General features: G+C 36.7%; 1 protein-coding gene across 1 annotated transcript; it reads right to left on the bottom strand.

Annotated features, from left to right (window-relative positions):
* Positions 1–1726: 1726 nt before the first annotated feature.
* LOC139134669 (vitamin D3 hydroxylase-associated protein-like) lies at positions 1727–14161 on the bottom strand. The gene is made up of 15 exons (XM_070701637.1): positions 13839–14161; positions 10536–10649; positions 9905–9961; positions 9103–9192; positions 8554–8687; positions 7915–8121; positions 7238–7278; positions 6797–6921; positions 6507–6632; positions 5965–6065; positions 5409–5499; positions 4866–4952; positions 4496–4607; positions 3517–3662; positions 1727–3088 (listed from the first exon to the last, which is right to left on the bottom strand). The coding sequence occupies exons 1-15, from the start codon at positions 14052–14054 to the stop codon at positions 2954–2956; spliced, it is 1782 nt and encodes a 593-aa protein (XP_070557738.1). The 5' UTR covers positions 14055–14161; the 3' UTR covers positions 1727–2953.
* Between the last annotated feature and the right edge of the window lie 4053 nt (positions 14162–18214).

Genomic DNA, 18214 nt, shown 5'->3' with positions numbered 1-18214 from the left:
TTATCAGTTTTAGTGAAATTTTTTAAAGTACGTTTTTGCTGTTTGTAGGTGGATCCTTCAGTCTAGTTTTTAGCTTGCTTGATTTTATCGATTGTTTTTAATTACACTCTTTCCTCTGTGAGTTATTTTGTATTTTCTGCGTTTATTTTAGTTCTTCCAGTAATTTTCTGTAATGTACAGACCACTGAGACAAGGTGTGTAGTGGTCTTTAAACAGTAATTATTATTATTATTATTATATTATTATATATTATTATTATTATTATTATTATTATGTATCAACCGATTTTATTCAAAGTTGGTACAAGGACATTGATCTATTGTGTGTCATAAGTATGCATGTCTATTGGTTTCACAATCTAAATGCAAAATGGCTGCCTGGTGGCCATTTTGTTACATTTTTTCATGTACAAAGCTATAACTCAGACATATTTCCACCAATATCATTCAAAGTTGGTACAAGGACATTGACCTATGTCATACATATGCACATCAATATGTTTCACGACATGTAGCAGTATCATGTCAATTATTGAATTTTCGTAATTAGGCTGATATGTCCAGAAAAAACTGCATCAAATTTTATGAAAAGTGGTAAAGATGTTAAGCTCACGTTGCTGTAACAGTGAATAAAGACATTTATCAGTGTAATGTTAATTAATTTGTAATTGCATATGTTATGAACTTCCTAACTAGAGTGATATGTCCACATATACTACATCAAATTTGATGAAACTTGGTACAAATGTTGATCTCATAGTGTTGTAATAGAATTTAATGACACTAAGTTATTGTTTAAATTAATTGCTAATTTTCATTTACATGATGAATTTTTTGTTTTTAGGGTGAATGTCCAGAAGCACTGCATCAAAATTTATGAAATATGGTACCGGTGAAAATCTGTGATTGTTATGGCAGGATGCAAAAATGTTTGGCAAGATCCTGTTGATTAATTACTAATTGACTCATTTAGTGACCTTTTGTAATTAGGATGGCGGCCTACGTTGGTTTTATGTTTTCACCACCATGGAACTCATTTTCGGCCATTCAGCCCTATCTGTATTGCAGTATTTTTAATCACAGACCTAATTAATGGAGAGGACTCTATCCTCTCCGAGGACTTGTAATCAAAGTACCCATTAACAAGTGGGGACTCTGTCATCAATGATGACTTGTTGAAGAAGATTCTGGGCAACACCATGACGCTGTGTAACAAGTATAGTAAATCGAAGCTCCAAAGAGGATTGAATAAGGCAAGGGAAGAGACACGAGGCCTTGACGACCTTTGAAAAACGCCCGTATTTCAATAAAGTTCCAAACTGCTCATAAATGGCCCTTTAAAGTCCGATCTCAGTCAGTACAGAACCTCTTAGCAGTTTTAGTATCGTATCGTTACAGAGAGGTTCTGGACAAAATTAGAGTTCTTCATTTTGAGTCAGTATTTGATCATGAAATTTAAAAGAATACCTTTCTTTTTGTATCTTTGATTCGATGAAGTTTTGATCGAAAAGTAAATTGCCGTCGTCCAACCTATTTACTATTTCAAGGGTTGTTGCACGCAGAGGTCTCAAAACGGAACTGAGTTCATGTTGCAAGTTCATGGTTGAGAAATACTGGCAGATTTACAGAAATTCAGAAAAAAACCCGATTATAATAGATATGGACTGTTATCTTTGAAATACAGAGAAAGTGAGGGTAAAGTAATAGGCACACAAAACACACAGGTTAGGCTTTTATAATAAAATAAGTACATTGCCTTTATTGATCATAACTCTTTGACGAATATTGCTTGCAATACCTCGTGGGTTAAATGATTAAATTTTCGTTAAGAGACTTTAGCCAACACATTCTCTTCCTAGATAAAACATAGAAATTAGAAGTTACTGTGCAAAATATACCAAAAAAGTTTCAGTATGATCTGAATTCACACTAAATCAGATCTCACAGCAAAATCTTTATAAAGATTTGAGAGTTAATATCTCTTCCCATGGAGCGTTCTACCTTAACGGAAAAAATAGAAATGCAAGTATAATGTTGTGACTCATTTGTTTGAATCAATTCAATTGAGCTTTATTTACATGGAACTTCCTATAAATATAGCATGCAATTGCTTTCGTCATCTACAATTTTTTCACAGATCCTTCCTCGAAAGTGAAGCACTTAAACTTTGCTGAAACGTTCCCCAATGATATTTTGAGCCATGCTCTTACCAAATCAATAACTTAAGTCAGGGGTCTCGGCGCAAATTTTTGTACTAGAGAAACAAATTATCTGACATTTACCGATATTTGAAATTCAAAATGGCCGCCATCCGTGTGTTAACTCTATTGGGGAAAACAGAATTCTCGATGTTCGAAAAACTAAGACGGTGAAAATTTTTCTTACTCCAAGAGCTTCAAAATTAACCCAAAAAGTGGTAGATCAGAATAGAATTGTAAAAGTTTGGGAGTCCGAATATCTGTCCCCGAGGCACATTCTACGTTAAGGACGGCCCTGGAATACTCATGGCGCAGTCTTCTGAGAATAAGTTCAGCTACCACGCTCATAATGGTTATTTATGTGTAAGAGTATTCACCAATAACTCAAATTTTATCGAATGATCATTTCCTGAAATTCATGAGGGCAGCGAATAATCCATGAATGAAATTCCATATTAAAGAGATAAGCTTATGAGTGTTTTTAATTAAATGTGACATAATTTTTTCTTAATACAGACAGATTCATATAGAGCATAGACCCTCGAGAAACTCGAGGGCCTATGTATAGAGTCACCAAAAGTGTTGCTAATTTTGGTTACTGGATAAAATACCCGGATGATAACGGCAGCCTATTTGAAATACATTTTTATACAAAACAGTTGTCAATTGAAAATTGTTCCGAACAATCCTTCATTATAAAATGTTCAATTATACCTTACTGTGCATTGATAATCGAAATCGTTGTTTATTCAGACCCTACTGCCCTTGCTGCTGGTTACGCAGGTTCACCAGATTTTCGATTTCTTTCATGATTCTGAGGCACATCTCTTCTTGCCAAGGTAGTGCTACACATTGAACACCTACAGGCAGTCCAGCAGAGTTCTTGCAAGCCTGTCAAAGTAATTAAATAAAAAAAAATTAAAAAATGGATGGCTCTTGCGAGTTGCTAACGAGTTATTCGGTCAGGGCGATGAGCCCCCTCGTTAGTGATCGGTGGAACATAAGGGGATTAGGGAGGGTAATTAACATAATATAGAAAAGTTTAATACATGACATAACTCCTAGACTATTATTGCTTGCAGTACCCCGTGGAACAGACTTGGTTGATGTGCTGAATACCACGTTTCTAATTACGGATGTTATCGGTGGGTCATCTCATTTGTCAAAACGCAACAGAAGCGAACATTGTACTCCACCGTGGCGTAAATCCTCTTTCCATATGCAGTCCACTGTAGACAAGTTACATGCGAGGAGAGTTTCTCAAGGAGGCCTCATTCAAGACTGAAGTCACATCAACGCTTTGTCATCGTGTAAATTACCTTTTTGATGAGTTTATACCACATATCATTCTCTTGGTAACTATTCTCGAGTTCTCCGTCATCTTCTTCTGTTACATTTGTGATTGGTAAAGTGCCTGCTGGGTAATCCAGTGCATTAAAAACAGCACTCCATCCTTGCAACATAGCTGAATTAAAGAAAATAAAATTCATTGTCAGTCAAAATTACCTAATCTAAACGCCTTTTTATTTTCCTTACTACTATTCCTCTTCGAAATTAGACGAAGTAACATATGGGTTATTGATAGTGTAGGTACACACAATCTATTTCGATAATGTTCATTTATTAATATTTTTATAATTGTTGTTGTTGATGATGGTGATTACGATGATGATGATGATGATGATGATGATGATGATGATGATGATGATGATGATGATGATCTCAAACAATTGAGTTAAGAACGGGGAAATTGCAAGCGAAAGAGTATACATCCAAAGTTGAGTTAAAATTTATGAAAAAAAGATTTCTCAAATATTTTCATGTAATCAGTGCAACCCTGAAATATAAAGGTTAAGATAACGTTTTTGTATGTTTGTCGGTACGTGTTCAGACACAGTAACTGTAGACATGATGATCCAAATGAAAATTTGCGCGGTGGTACTCATAGTGGTATAAAACTATAGGATGATAGATTACTCAGAAGAAACAAAGAAGGTCAAGTGGCGTTAATTGTTGAATCGTCCATTTTTACTGCCTCTCCCTAACCCAAAAGAGATCGAAATAGAAATGGAAACATTCACATGTCATTTTCATACTAATTCATTTCGATTTGCATATAACAAACATTACTGTCAGGCGTTCACTCGGAATTCAGAGAGGATTTCTCTCCCCTCCCTCTCCCTCCCCTCTCCTTTCGACCTCTCGAATCCACCTCTCTGTCAACCTCTTCTCAACATCTCTCTAACCCCTTGTCTCGACCACTCTCGAATCTTATCCTCTCTCTCGACATCTACTTACCACTGAATTTGGCAGCCATGGTGGAACTCACTGCTGTACTGACTGCTACAGGTGTAATCAACAAATCCAGGGCCTCTTTCTTCCAATGTGCCATGAATAGTTGATTATAATTCTGCGCAAAAAGCGTAGAAGAATATTTGAAGAAATTGCCCTTGAAATCAATATACCGGTATTTTAACTGAGATAGGGAAGGTCCAGGTTACAATGTATGTAAGGGTTCATTAAAACGCCGTAGCATATGCTGTGGTCGATAATTTCAAGCAAGGATACGCAAGCAGAGGACAAGCATGGAAATGAAACGTACCAATAACGTGTTTTATTGCAATCGTTTTTGGTAAACGTTAGACAAAACACTCTTATTTCAACTTACTTCAATGGTTGCGTACAGACAGTTCAACTCTTCAATGCCCTCCAAACCAGTATTGTACAGGTCCGATAAAATTCTTTCGCGTTGTGACTGTAACGCAATGAAGGGCTTAAATGTTCAGACATGATTGTGCTTTTACAAAAGTCTTGCGTTTGTATTTTAAGATTCGGCAATAAAAGAAGCCAGGGTGCAAGAATGATATGGTTGTCAGATGTCGGGTACCCACAAGGCATTGAACGTTGTGATTTATATATATATATATATATATATATATATATATATATATATATATATATATATATATATATATATATATTGTAATCAATAGTAAACCAGTTTACCCCTTCGAATCTGTTTTCGTATAATCAGCGGTGCTTGCAAGACTCGTGAAGTTTAAAGTGTGAGTTTGCATATATTATCTTTGGAAATGGATTGTTAACAACAGCTGTTTATCAGTTCTACTCCGTTATCGAGCATTCACACACATATGGAGTACCATGCAGTATACTGTTCAACCATCTAAAACACAGTGCACAACTTTTTTACCTGAAAGGGTCTCATTAAGATTCTTTGAAGTCTTGATCGATTTGGCGTTTTTGACTGTAGTTGTCGAAACCCATCAACAACTTCCCCTTCCCTGGAACAATGTTGAACAAGAAAAATATAATAGTTCGACTAACCAGTATCAGACAAAATTTTCCGTTTGAGCCGAAAGCAGTTTGGCAGCGTAAGATTTTCAGACATTGCAGACATCTCGTTTAAATTTGATTATTGATGCGCACGATTGGCGATAACTCTGTCGTTTTGAGCCATTCTTAATGAATAAAATTCTTAATTCTGTTTCCACTCGGTGTAAGCAGTGTGCAGTATTCTAACTCTTCTTTCAAATTCTAAAATTAAAATCAAATTGGAATAGAATATAATTTATTCTGTATAAAGTATGGGTTCAATATAAATAGGATTCTATCAGCTGGTAACAAAAAACAAACTTCATAGTTTTCGGCTTTTAGCATGATAGGGATATGAAATACTGGCTACTTGTGTCATTGTGATGCCCCGTTTCCCAATATAATGAAGCCTCCCAAAGGAGAAACAAACATACATTAGACTTTTCTTGGGCCGCTTTACAGCATTTAGTACCCTCAATAGATACAGCATGGGCGATTCGGTGCCATCTTCTTCGGGAAACTGAAATGGCACAAGCTGCGAAGATAATAGTGAAATGATAATAGCGAAGTTTGATATGATAAAGGTTGCTTCAGGACAGACAACAGAATAGTCTAAAATGCCAGCGAACTGAATTCTGTAACAAGGCTGAAAAATTGTGAGACATCACAGAACTATTAAAGCATCAACTTTTTAAGGTTGAGGTGTTTTACATGTAGTATATAGGTAAGCTGTTAGGGATCGGCTCGACGAAAACCCGTGATCCGTGATCGTTCTCTCAAGATTGGATGGAACGTTCTTCGGCTAAGACGAAATATCTTCAGATACCTTAATTATCCATCGACGCCATATGGAAATCAATCAAAAAATTATGTTCAGACATAAAACTGCGAAAGTCGTTTTCAAGCTAACAGTGCGTATTCTAGGTGTAAAGGACCTTCATTTTGACCAAGCATGGCCAACAATCAAAATACTCACAATGTGACCAGACTCTTCTAAAAGCTGTTTGGTCAGTAACACAGCCCTCCTGCAGGACGGCACTGGAGGAAAGAGTTTGCTGTCACAACAGTAACCGATTCGTAGACGTTTGTGGGAGTTATAAACCTGCGATTACAGAAAATAATAACGGCAAGTTCAAAGTTAATCACGAACTGTGATATGTGTTACAATCTCAGTGGAAGATAATTGCACGTTACAAAAATATAAATTTTGTATCTCTAAAATTATCCGTACATGAAAATATTATTTCCGTACAAAAATGTTCTTACCTTTTCATTAAATACCAAAGGTGGAACGCTGCTGTCTAGTTCAAACATTTCTGGTACTAGTAAAGCTCTCATGAAGAGTACAAGACTGTCCACATCTCGTGCCATTGGGCCTGGTGTTGAAGACACTGCCATGTGTGAAAGAATAAACTTCTGTGAAATACTGTATCGATGAGTTGAAATAATAATGTCACAAACGTATTTGAAACTTCTACCCATCCATTCTGTTAAAAGATTTTTAGAAACTGCATTTGTTACTTCAAAGACACCGAACGTTTGGATTTCAGGACTGCATATTAACTTTAATGGATACGAATTAAAATCTAGAAAAGGTTTGCATCATAAAGCCAACAGGAAGTATCCGACAGTGATGTGCGCGAGGAAAATAACATTGACAACTAACATTTTCAAGAATATAATATAAAAGAAGTTATTGATACCAACCTCCTTTTATGCCAGGTCGACCAACACGTACGCCCTTTGTACTGAAAACAAAGCATGGACCCTTTATCATTGAATGTATCATTCCGGCACATCCCGGCATATCGTGGGTCACAAAGCACAATAAAGAGTGTTTTCGTTTTTGTGGAGGAAGTCATGAACAGGTTGTACACGAATTGGCTCATGATTTTTGCAATAACACCCGAATGAAAATATCTCCATGTGAGTCTATAATTATGAAGAGTATTTCAGATAAACGAAATATTAAATGAATCAAATTAGCCCGGCATTCTGTTGTAATATGATATGACAATATTGTCCATCAGTGTAACAATAGCGATGAAAGGAAACTAAAAGGAATAGTAACTGAAATTCTGATAAATGCTTGTGCTTTTTTGTTCTATGAACAATTATATTGTTCTTATTCTTCTGAAGTGTATTTACATGCAAAGTAGTCAGCATGCAAACACAACACGCTGTTCACAACATGTGATGTAAACAATTATATTCGATATTCCACACATATACAGACTGTGTTCAGAAGTCGTTGAGAAGTAATTTGGACAATATTTCGGGAGCAGGATAAGATACTGAATATCACAAACAGACTAGGTAAACTCACTCTGAAAGTCGATTTGGAATGCCAGAGTCGATTAGTCATGGGGACAAACTATGTTTACCTTATTCTATGCTTTGTTGGCTTCAATCCACATATGCCGCAGAAATGTGCCGGGATGCGTACGCTGCCACCTATGTCTGTACCAATGCCGAGAGGTGAAGCGTTGCAGCAGATGAGGGCACCCTCACCACCGCTGGAACCACCTGGGCATCGCGTCCGGTCAGTTGGGTGTATTGTTTCTCCGTATATTGGATTGCTGCACGAAAAGCTGTATGTTGAACAAAAAGTTTCTTGAATGAAAATTACTTCATTTGCTTTTTGTCGTCTTTTGTGACCATCTTTGTGGATATCTTTGTGGGAGTTTAATCTCCTTAATTCCACAATCGTAGCTTTTACAAATAGAAAACAAACGAATCATTGTACGATTTGAGACCGATCGGGTGATTTACAGGATGAAGGAAGGGTCAAACATATCCTTGATTAAGAGGGAATTGTCACATATGAATTTCCCTCCAGGCAGGAATATCATTATAATATGAATATCATTATACTATAAAAACGTTGACATCATCGCTTGTTTCGCTTAGTATTTGTTGGACCGTAAAAACGAAATGAGACCGAGAAAAACAGTATTTAATTGCACGTGTCTTATCGTTTCTCCACACATATTCTAGAGCATGTAACCAAGCAATAGCTATACCTTCCAACTATCTGTGGTATATTGGTCTTTGCAAAAGGTATTGCACCCTGGAGCCTTAATATTTTAACGACAACACTATCCTCATCCAGCGGACTGTTTATGAATTTCGTCAATCCAAGACTCGAATCATAACCCTGAAATGAAATGCAGCAAGAATGGGAGTATCACAACACAAGAAACGATAAAGACTGATTCTTAATGATTTCTTTGCTCCATCAACAATGTTTAGAAATAGATATTTTACCAGTTTTGATATTTTACGATTCATTCAGGGATGAAAACTACCCTTGTGCGTATCGTAATTGGAGCTGCCACTGATGAGCCCTCGCGATTTTGGCGATTTCAATAAGAAGCCACGACGAGAATTTGTATCAGAAGACAACTCCAAGAACAACGCAAAAGCCTTGACTATTAACGGTATTGAAATCATGATAGGGACATGCAATTTCTTATTAAGTAGACCAGAATTCTGTTGCACATCATATGTAGATCAAATGGCGCGGTCACCATTAAGATTTGTTACAAATGTGATAAATGTTCTATACTTACCTTTACATCGATATTATCCTTGATGCTGAAAGGAATACCGTGAAGTAATCCATGGGATTCGTCTTGGCTGTCCAATAGTTGTGCAATATCCTGTAAAAGTAGGAAGGGTTAGTTCCATTAGATGTCTGAAAGGATTACATTTTACTGAAAGAGTTGCCACGATTAAGAGTTACATACGTCGGCACATGTGTTCAAATCTGTATAGACTTAAACATCTGATAACCATACAGAGTGTTATTAATCGCGGTTGAAAATTGACGTTTCCTACTCGTCGTGGCCACCTTGAATTAGCTGTACAGTTTCTAACTCATACATTTGACAGCTATCTTTATGGCCGTGCAAAATTCTGATGACTTCCGCGGCTAATACAGAATCCGACTCAGAGGGTAAGCCAAGAGTCCACATCCCATATATCTACATTATTCTTTTGATGCCGATATTGTCGTTTATTTACAGTGACATCTATCATTTAGTGTGTCTCCTATGTCTTCACATGTATTCTGTAAATGGGCAAAGCATTTTGGCTTGAGTCGCACCCCTCCTATGTTGATTCTTTTGTTTTGATGTATGGAAGCATAGAGCCAAGAGATTGACTAGTGGCAGTAACTCACAATATGACGTTTAAACACACATATTTTTCAGATAGGTGAGTCAGTTTACAAATATTTGAAATGTTAATGAGAGCCTCGGCTTCGAAAAGAGTGATCGTCTCGACGACTCTGAGAAACATGATTGTCCCCCTCGCATACAACATCGGTGAGATCCTGGGCCGACATTATGCACAGCCCTATTGCGTACGTACCTTTGCCTCCTCTATCATTTCAGTAACACAGTTTACTTCTTCTGTTGCTTCGAGTGCCTTTACAATATAATAAAGATCGTCACATATTAATATAATTCATTGCCAAAATGCAAACAAAGGAGGTTTGATTCGCCATCACCTTACCGGTTAATTAACTTAAATCATTATAAACACAGTACATGTAACTTTTTGGACCCGATAATTTTGTAAATTAGGCATGTTTTCTTTTGTCGATGTCTTCATATTGTTACTTTCCATTATTTTTTTGAAATTGTGTCATTTGTAACTCACATATTTGTCATTATCGTAGTATAAAAATAACTTAAAGGGGTAGTCGTAGGAACTGCTCTCAAAACAACCATACGACCAATGTGAAGACTTTATCTTTTATGTAGTGACGTTCGTTCGCGATTAATGGAAGTTAAAACATGTTTGTCATCATGTGCATCTAAATGTTGCAGCTATGTTGACATAAGAGATCTTGTGCATGAAATACATTGTTTGTAAACACGAAAGTCGCACCGGCGCAGTTCCGACAATCCCAAGATGCAGATTAAGTACCGCACTATTCGCGACAGCAGGGAAAGTTACAAGTGCGACAACGGCATTCCGTTGACACGACGACATTTACCTTAGCTTGGAATGCTTGCAACACTTCTTGAGCGGAGAATTTGCCAGATTTGATTTCATCCACCAACTTCGTAAGTGGCATGTCAACGATATCTCGTCTTCTTTTCAGAACATCCTGCAAAACAAATCATCTCAGCAGCTATATGATTTACGCTACAATGATTGAGCTTCGTCGATTTTTTACTTTACACAAACATTCGGTTCCAACGAGACCACTAAGTGGTGCTGGACTTTCCTGAATTTCTTCAATGTAACGTGTACAATACAACATAGCGTCTTCATTAATTATCCATAACCTCACAATAAGCCTTCTTTTATTTTTATATACTAGTATATATGAGTGAAATCAATTTGTTAGCATTATTTCTCTTTTGTCTCAAAGCAAATATATGATGCTTATCACTCGGTTTATAACCGTTAATTATTGTACCCTATAATTATCTCGCGTGCAATATGGTTAATACTGGTAGTCGTGTTTACAGAATTTTTGAGTTGCAGTCCGTCAATAAGCATAACTATGGTTAAGTTCAAATAGTGTCCATCACAGCCGTACATATGAAGTACTGTGACTAATTCCTGTAGGTTACTGTAGTCTATCCGGTTCACGAATATGTGGAATACTGCCCCGTACGTGTACTGCAGCCACGGCTCTGGTTTATTGAGATAATTCGTGTCATGCTATTCGAACTGTCACCAAGGGTTATCTTTAGCGTGTATAGCTGTTAATAGCCGTCTTTAATAGTCCCGTTGTCTCAACCTGTATTTTACTGTAACAGATATTATTTTTGGATGGATTACTTTCAAAAACCGTATTTATATAATAGCAGAATATTTCGAAAGCAAGGTGCCTTTGAGATTTACTTAATTTATGTAGTTAGTGATATTACTCCAAAATTACAGCATTAAATTTGATGCTAAATAAAATGATCCGACAGATATCTGACTGTTCTGTGAAGCGTACTACTATGTTATGAACCTGTTTTTAACCACGTGAGCACATCCAGTTCACATCTGGTTTTGTGATTGATTATGATCTGTGTACAAATCAAAATTTACGTTTTAGCTGTTAAGTTACGATATTTACGATATCATTCATATTCACAGGCATTTAACAAACCATTAATGTGTATTTGTGGGCAGTCACTTGGTTCAGCTCGACCAATTAAAATGCGACGCACAAGGCATGGTAACATGATAAATAATATAGAAACCCTATTGTATGGTTAAAGATACTTGAAAGGAGTACCAGTAAAGTCTCAATCCATAATGACGTGATTGTGCAAGGGAGCATTCAGTCATTATGGCCGGGGGTAGGCCGGCAAATTCTTCCTGCACATCAGTCAAAATAAGTGAACCCCCCTACCCATTGGACCAAAAATTGATGATTCTCATTTTAAGATGACAAAAATTTTATGACCCCCATTGCTTGAGTAAACCTTCACACAAAAATACCTCGGGGGGGGGGGGATGACGATGGAATCAAAAAAGGATTCTCAGATTTTTGCAAATGACCCCCTCACGAACGCACAAGGTCTTAATTATCAAATTTCCCCTTCTGACTTGCTATAATTTAGAAATCACCCCTCAAAGGGATTGGACAGAAATTACACGTGAATCGCAGTATTTTTACGCAAGCATATGTGTACAAAATGTTGATATTTGGATGTAATTGATAATCAGCTGTCGATAATGTTGATTCACTATACATGTTAGTCTATGAGGAAACTATGTAATACTTTTTCAATACAAAACTAGAAGTATCTATGCATTCATAGACATTTGATAATTGACATGAATGTATTTAATCGGAATAGGGTTGTTACAACTAGTATGTGTACAAAAAATTTGACTTTGGAATTCAACCAAAAATGTTCATCCACTATACATCGGAGTCGATGTTCAAATTGTGAATATTTTTTTCCAATGAAAAACTTGCTATACTTGTGCATATACAGCTATCTGATAATTAACATACTTGAAATTGATTAGAAAATGATGGTTAAAGGTGTATATTATGTGTACAAGAAATCTGACTTTGAAATTTCACTGAAAATGTTTATCCACTGTACATGGGAGTCTATGAGGAAACGATGAATTAACTTTTTTCCAATACAAAAGTAGTTAAATCTGCTTATTTATGTACTCTCGATTATTCATATTAATGTACTTGATTAGACTAGAATGGTTACAAAGGATATGTGTGCCAGAAATTGGATTTTGGAATTTCACTGAAATAAAGATTCACTGTACATGGGAGTCTGTGAGGAAACTAAGAATAATTGTTTTCCAATACAAAAGTAGTTATTTGAATCTGTGTATTTATGTACTCTCAATTATTCATATTAATGTACTTGATTAGACTAGGGTGTTTACAAATGGATGTGTGTGCAAGAAATTGGATTTTGGATAGTCTACCGGTATGAGGAAACTATTAAAAAAATATTTTCAATACAAAACAAGCTAAATCTGTATATTTATAGACGTTTGATAATTCATTTTAAAGTACTTAGTTAGACTAGGATGGTTAAAAGTTGATATATGTGCAAGAAGTTGGATTTTGGAATTTCACCGAAATGTTGATTCACTATACATTAGAGTCTATGAGAAAACTATGAATACTTTTTTTCAATGCCAAAGTAACTTAATCTTTGCTTTTATAGGTTTTGACAATTGATACAAATGTACTTGATTCAAATAGGGTATTTGAAATTTCAGATATGGACAACAATTATGATATTGGAATTTCATCTAAAAGTATAATTTCACTTTTCATGGTATTAGTAGTATACAAGTAACTGTTAAATATTTTCCCTGGCAAAACTTGCAATATCTCTGATATGTAAGTAATCCGAATTGTTCATTGCCCTCAAGTGAGCTTGATTTAAAATAAGACAAGCCTCAGAGTTGCAAAGGAACAGATGTTCATGTTACAGATAATTATACTTTGATCAGATTTACAGTTGAATGACTTCAGAGAATGAAATCATGCAGCGAATCATTTTTATCTCCAAGAATATTTCTAAACACTGAAACTGCGTTTTGACGGGACGGATACTTATGAAATTAAGTGACCCCTCCTCTTAGCTGTTTGAAACATACATTACTTCCTTTGCAGTTTTCAAATTTAAGGTGACCCCCATTGATTTTGACGGCCCACCCCCGACCATAATAACTCAACGCTCCCTAATGTAAACGACTTTGTCCTGATCGAACCTTAGGTCGAATTGTCACGCGATGCAGTCGTAGTAGAATTGCCAAACCCATAGGGCAGAATGATCGTCACAAACCCCTAGCAATGTTTCACCTCATCTGTAGTCTGCAACTCTTCTTTCATCCTAGCTTTTCGTCTGTCTGCACTCCGCTTCTTTTCACTGTTCAATTTTCGCAGGGTCAGTAGCTGGTTGCGTGACTTAACTTTCTTTGCGAGCCACCAGATGCCGTAGGCCGCCACAAAGGATGCCAATAATTTCCTTGGCTCTGTAAAATAGACTATGTATGATCTACAGTCCTCAAGCGTCATGGCTTAGAGTCTTCTTCAACTACTTTATACCACGCCTCACTCAAAATGTCACAATAGTGCGACGAGTATCTTGTTCGGTGTTTGCGTCTTCGCAGTGTAAGGTCACGCTCTCGCTGACAGGAAAAGAGGTCATCTGACATGGTTCACCGTACACAGTGAGCTCCGTCAGATGGCGATAGACAACGTTTTTGCCTTCCTTTCCTAAAATGTTTGTAAAATTTACACAAAAGTGATTGAAATATTATAAACGCCGTTCCATAGTAGAAGAGATTATTGCGCGTCTACATTCCCGTTGGTTAGCGAGCCTGTTACGTGCACCCAACAATGACACCGAATAACCAAATCATATTGGATGTTAATGCGGCTGTGAGTTCTTTGTCTACTATTCTTGAAGAAGCAGCTCACAGCGCACAAATGTTTATCCCACACAAGAATGGAAATAATAATATCAAGAATACTGGTGCAAAGTGGTTCGTTCGTGAATGTAATGACAAGAGGAAAGTTAAATTTCATTTGCTGAATATCTTCAGACAATCTGGTAATCAAGGGGATTTTTATGAATATGCAAAGACCAGAAATTAGTAGACAAAGATTTGCAGAGAAAAATACGCGCAGAACCAAAACATACGACCTGGGGGGGTTTGGGGTTGGATTTTTTTTGCCAACACGTCAAACCGTGGCTGACCCCATTCCAACTGCCGAAAACAGAGTGAGCCCCCTATTCCAAATGTCGAAAAAACCCCGCGTGGCAAAGGTAAAACAAAAGTAGGATATCCAATGTGTATGTATGTATGTATGTATGTATGTATGTATGTATGTATGTATGTATGTATGTATGTATGTATGTATGTATGTATGTATGTATGTATATATATATATATATATATATATATAATAATAATAATAATAATAATAATAATAATAATAATCACAATCATACCGATCCATGATCCAATGACAGTAGGTCAGAATTCGTAGGACAATAGTTGTAAACATAGACATAAAACAGCACAGAACAGACAGTAAATAAACGGTACACAAACAAAGTCATATTCATGAAAGAAAGATATATGGACCTCTGGCCAGAAGACCAAGAAGTGATGTCAGGTGTTTCGAAAATAGTAAGCGCATCCTGCCCCACATGTGGCCCCGCCATATATCAATCTATAAGTCAGACAGGTAGTGGTCACTAACTAAGGCCCAATGTCACCGATGCCATCAGTGACCATTTGTCGAAGAGAGATATTGTATTTATCTACCAGCTTGCGATACCTGCCAAAACAGCGAAGTATACAGATGTCCTCGTAGGAAATTACAGTGCTCAATGCTAAAGCAGAGCGTTATAAGTAACGAAAGTAATGAAATCTACTCTAACATGAACAATCGATGTAATCTTTGTGCATAAGAAAAGCTGCACATTATCAATGCTGACAAATCTACACTGTTAAACAAACGCTCTGAGTTGGTTTCAAAATGTCGCCACCAAAACAAATATTATTTATTGAATTTTAACACCACCAACAAATAGAATGGTTCTTCCCAATCATATGTGTAAGAGTGTCGAGCTAGTAGTCCTTTCACTCTATCTGAGGATTGCAAGATGCATGAAACTTAAGTAATAGATGTCATTACTTTGAACTTGAAGTAATCTGTTTATATATATATATATATATATATATATATATATATATATATATATATATATATATATATATATATATATATATATATATATATATATATATATATATATATATATCGCGTGATGCATTTTAGGCAAGTATGAGCCACTGTCGAAATTCAAAAACACACTGACCCCACCCTCCATATGGGTATTTCATAAAACATGGTCGCTCGGTACCCTCCATCAACAAATTGACCCCCATGAATCCATCGCCCCCCTCGGCCGAAGAAACTGACCTCTCTTGAGTTCTAAGGTCTTTTTTACAGATGAGGTTTAGATGGTACGAAGACAATCATGCGTTGCTGACCAAGCAATGAGGACGCACTATGATGTATGTATTCGTCAAATCGAAACTGCCGGGTCAGCAATGCCCACATGTTCTTTGTGGATAAAGGAATAATTTTGCCATTCTACCCAGAAATATAGCTGTGTAACGCCGCTTTTTGAACACATACTTCAAAGTGTCTTATAATCCAAATTCCTTTTTAGAAGTTTCGAGAAAATGACCATATTACAATGCTGCTTCGTTAATTTCTTTTTTCAGCTCAATAGCATTGTCTATGGCGGTACGAACCATAGGTAGTCTCCTGCTAGTTGGTGAACTGATCGGTGTCTCAAGGTGAATATTGGTGATCCGGAGTAAAAATCTAACTAATTCACTTGGTCTGGTTTGCGGTCATGACTAAACATAATGTAAATGAACAACATCAGTGTTAGAAATACGGCTAGTTTTCAATCGGGTTCGAACCCACAATATGCGGCATCAGTCGCCTAGCGGAGAGGCAGCAGACAGAACCACAATTGCCCCAATTGCTTGAGCCGAAGATTATTAGATTGCATTTAAGCTAAGTTACATAAAAAGATTAAACGGATGTCATCCTCAATGACTTTGTGTAATGTCGGTACACAATGTAAGGTAGGAAGAGAATCGACTCACAACATAATATTTTCATTTCATAGTTTGTAGACGAAGGGGGCGCGTTCAATTATTATGGAAGGCCATGGGCTTGAATAATCAAGTGGGTCATCTGACATTGGAAACACTGCAAAGGGGAGGGGTCATTGTTCTTTTCACAGAGCTCAGAGGGAGTCACTTGCTAAAAGTGTACATCAAGTAAAACATTCTTGTTTCAGTCGTACAAAATATGCCTGGGCATGAAGTTTTAGTCTCTGAATGAAGTAAAACAAATAATAGCCTGATAGCAAAACTTGTCTTTGTGTCTTATTAACGTCTTGTCTTGGCAAGTCTTTTAGTACTTGTATTCCCACAATTTTTCCCAGCAAAGTGGCAATAACAGGTTCTAGGCCTGCTTTGGCGGAATCTTGCCGAACCAAAAGAAAACGTCTTGTATTATATAAATCTTTTAAAGGGTGTCATCAAATTTTTGAGTGATGTGTTTTACAGAGACTTACAAAGAATTTTCAAGCCCATCTCGCCATCGTAACTGAACGCTCCATCGTGAATCTAACCATTGTCAAAAGTATGTCGAATTTTGCAATTAAGATACCCGTGGTCACTTTAGTGTTGATCAAAGCTACTTGATACAGACAGAAACTCTGCTTGTATGAAGACAAAACAGGCCCTGCCAAGGGTGTAAATGAGAGATAAAAATGCTCCGTGCTAAAAATTGAGATACAAGATACCACTTCCATTCATGAAAGCCTCTATACGATAATTAGTTTATTGAGGCAACACACTTTGTATGTCCCATGCAGACAGTGTGTCTGGGGAAATTGAAAACAAGACTTCTACATGGACCAGTGCATGGTAATGTTACATTGTATCTGAATCTTGAACGCAGGGTGCCAATCGTAAACTTTCATTTACAACCCCAGACAGAGCTAGTTTTGCCTCTGTACAAGCAGAATTTCTGTCTGTATCAAGTAGCCTTGATCAACACTAAAGTGGCCACTGGTGTATTAATTACTGTGAATTGCTTTGGAGCATTGGCATTAGACGAACTAGACACATAGTCTAAATTGAGGTGTTGCCAACGCTGTCAGGTGTAATTATCAGCTGAGCAGTAATTCCAGTCGACCACAGAGAAATCAACTCTGCCAAAGTTGAAACATTGTCTCGCAGCAGGTCAGATGTAGTCAAAACAACTACACCTGAAAGCAAGTGATAAGACTTGGACAGTGCTTAGACATATGTGGTGGTTTTGTTTAGACTACGTCTGACCTCCTGCTAAACAATGTTTCAACTTTTGCAGAGTTGATTTTTTTATGATCGACTCATGTTACCGCTTAGCTTTTAATTGCACCTGACAGTGTTGGCAACACCTCGATTTAGACAATATGTCTAGTTCGTCTAATGCCAATGCTTCAAAGCAATTCACAGTATACAAAGTTATTGAGTGTCATTTATATTTGGGGTAATTCGATGGTGAAGTAATGTCGATTTAATCTACAAATGTTACCTCATCTGCTTTTCTTTTCATATTACACACTTGTTTTTATGAGTAGTTTGCAATAT

The sequence above is a fragment of the Ptychodera flava genome, chromosome 6, assembly GCF_041260155.1.
Source record: "Ptychodera flava strain L36383 chromosome 6, AS_Pfla_20210202, whole genome shotgun sequence".
In the NCBI taxonomy this organism is placed as follows: Eukaryota; Metazoa; Hemichordata; class Enteropneusta; family Ptychoderidae; genus Ptychodera; species Ptychodera flava.
Note: the sequence above shows the minus strand (reverse complement) of the source record. Positions and strands in the feature narration are given on the sequence as shown.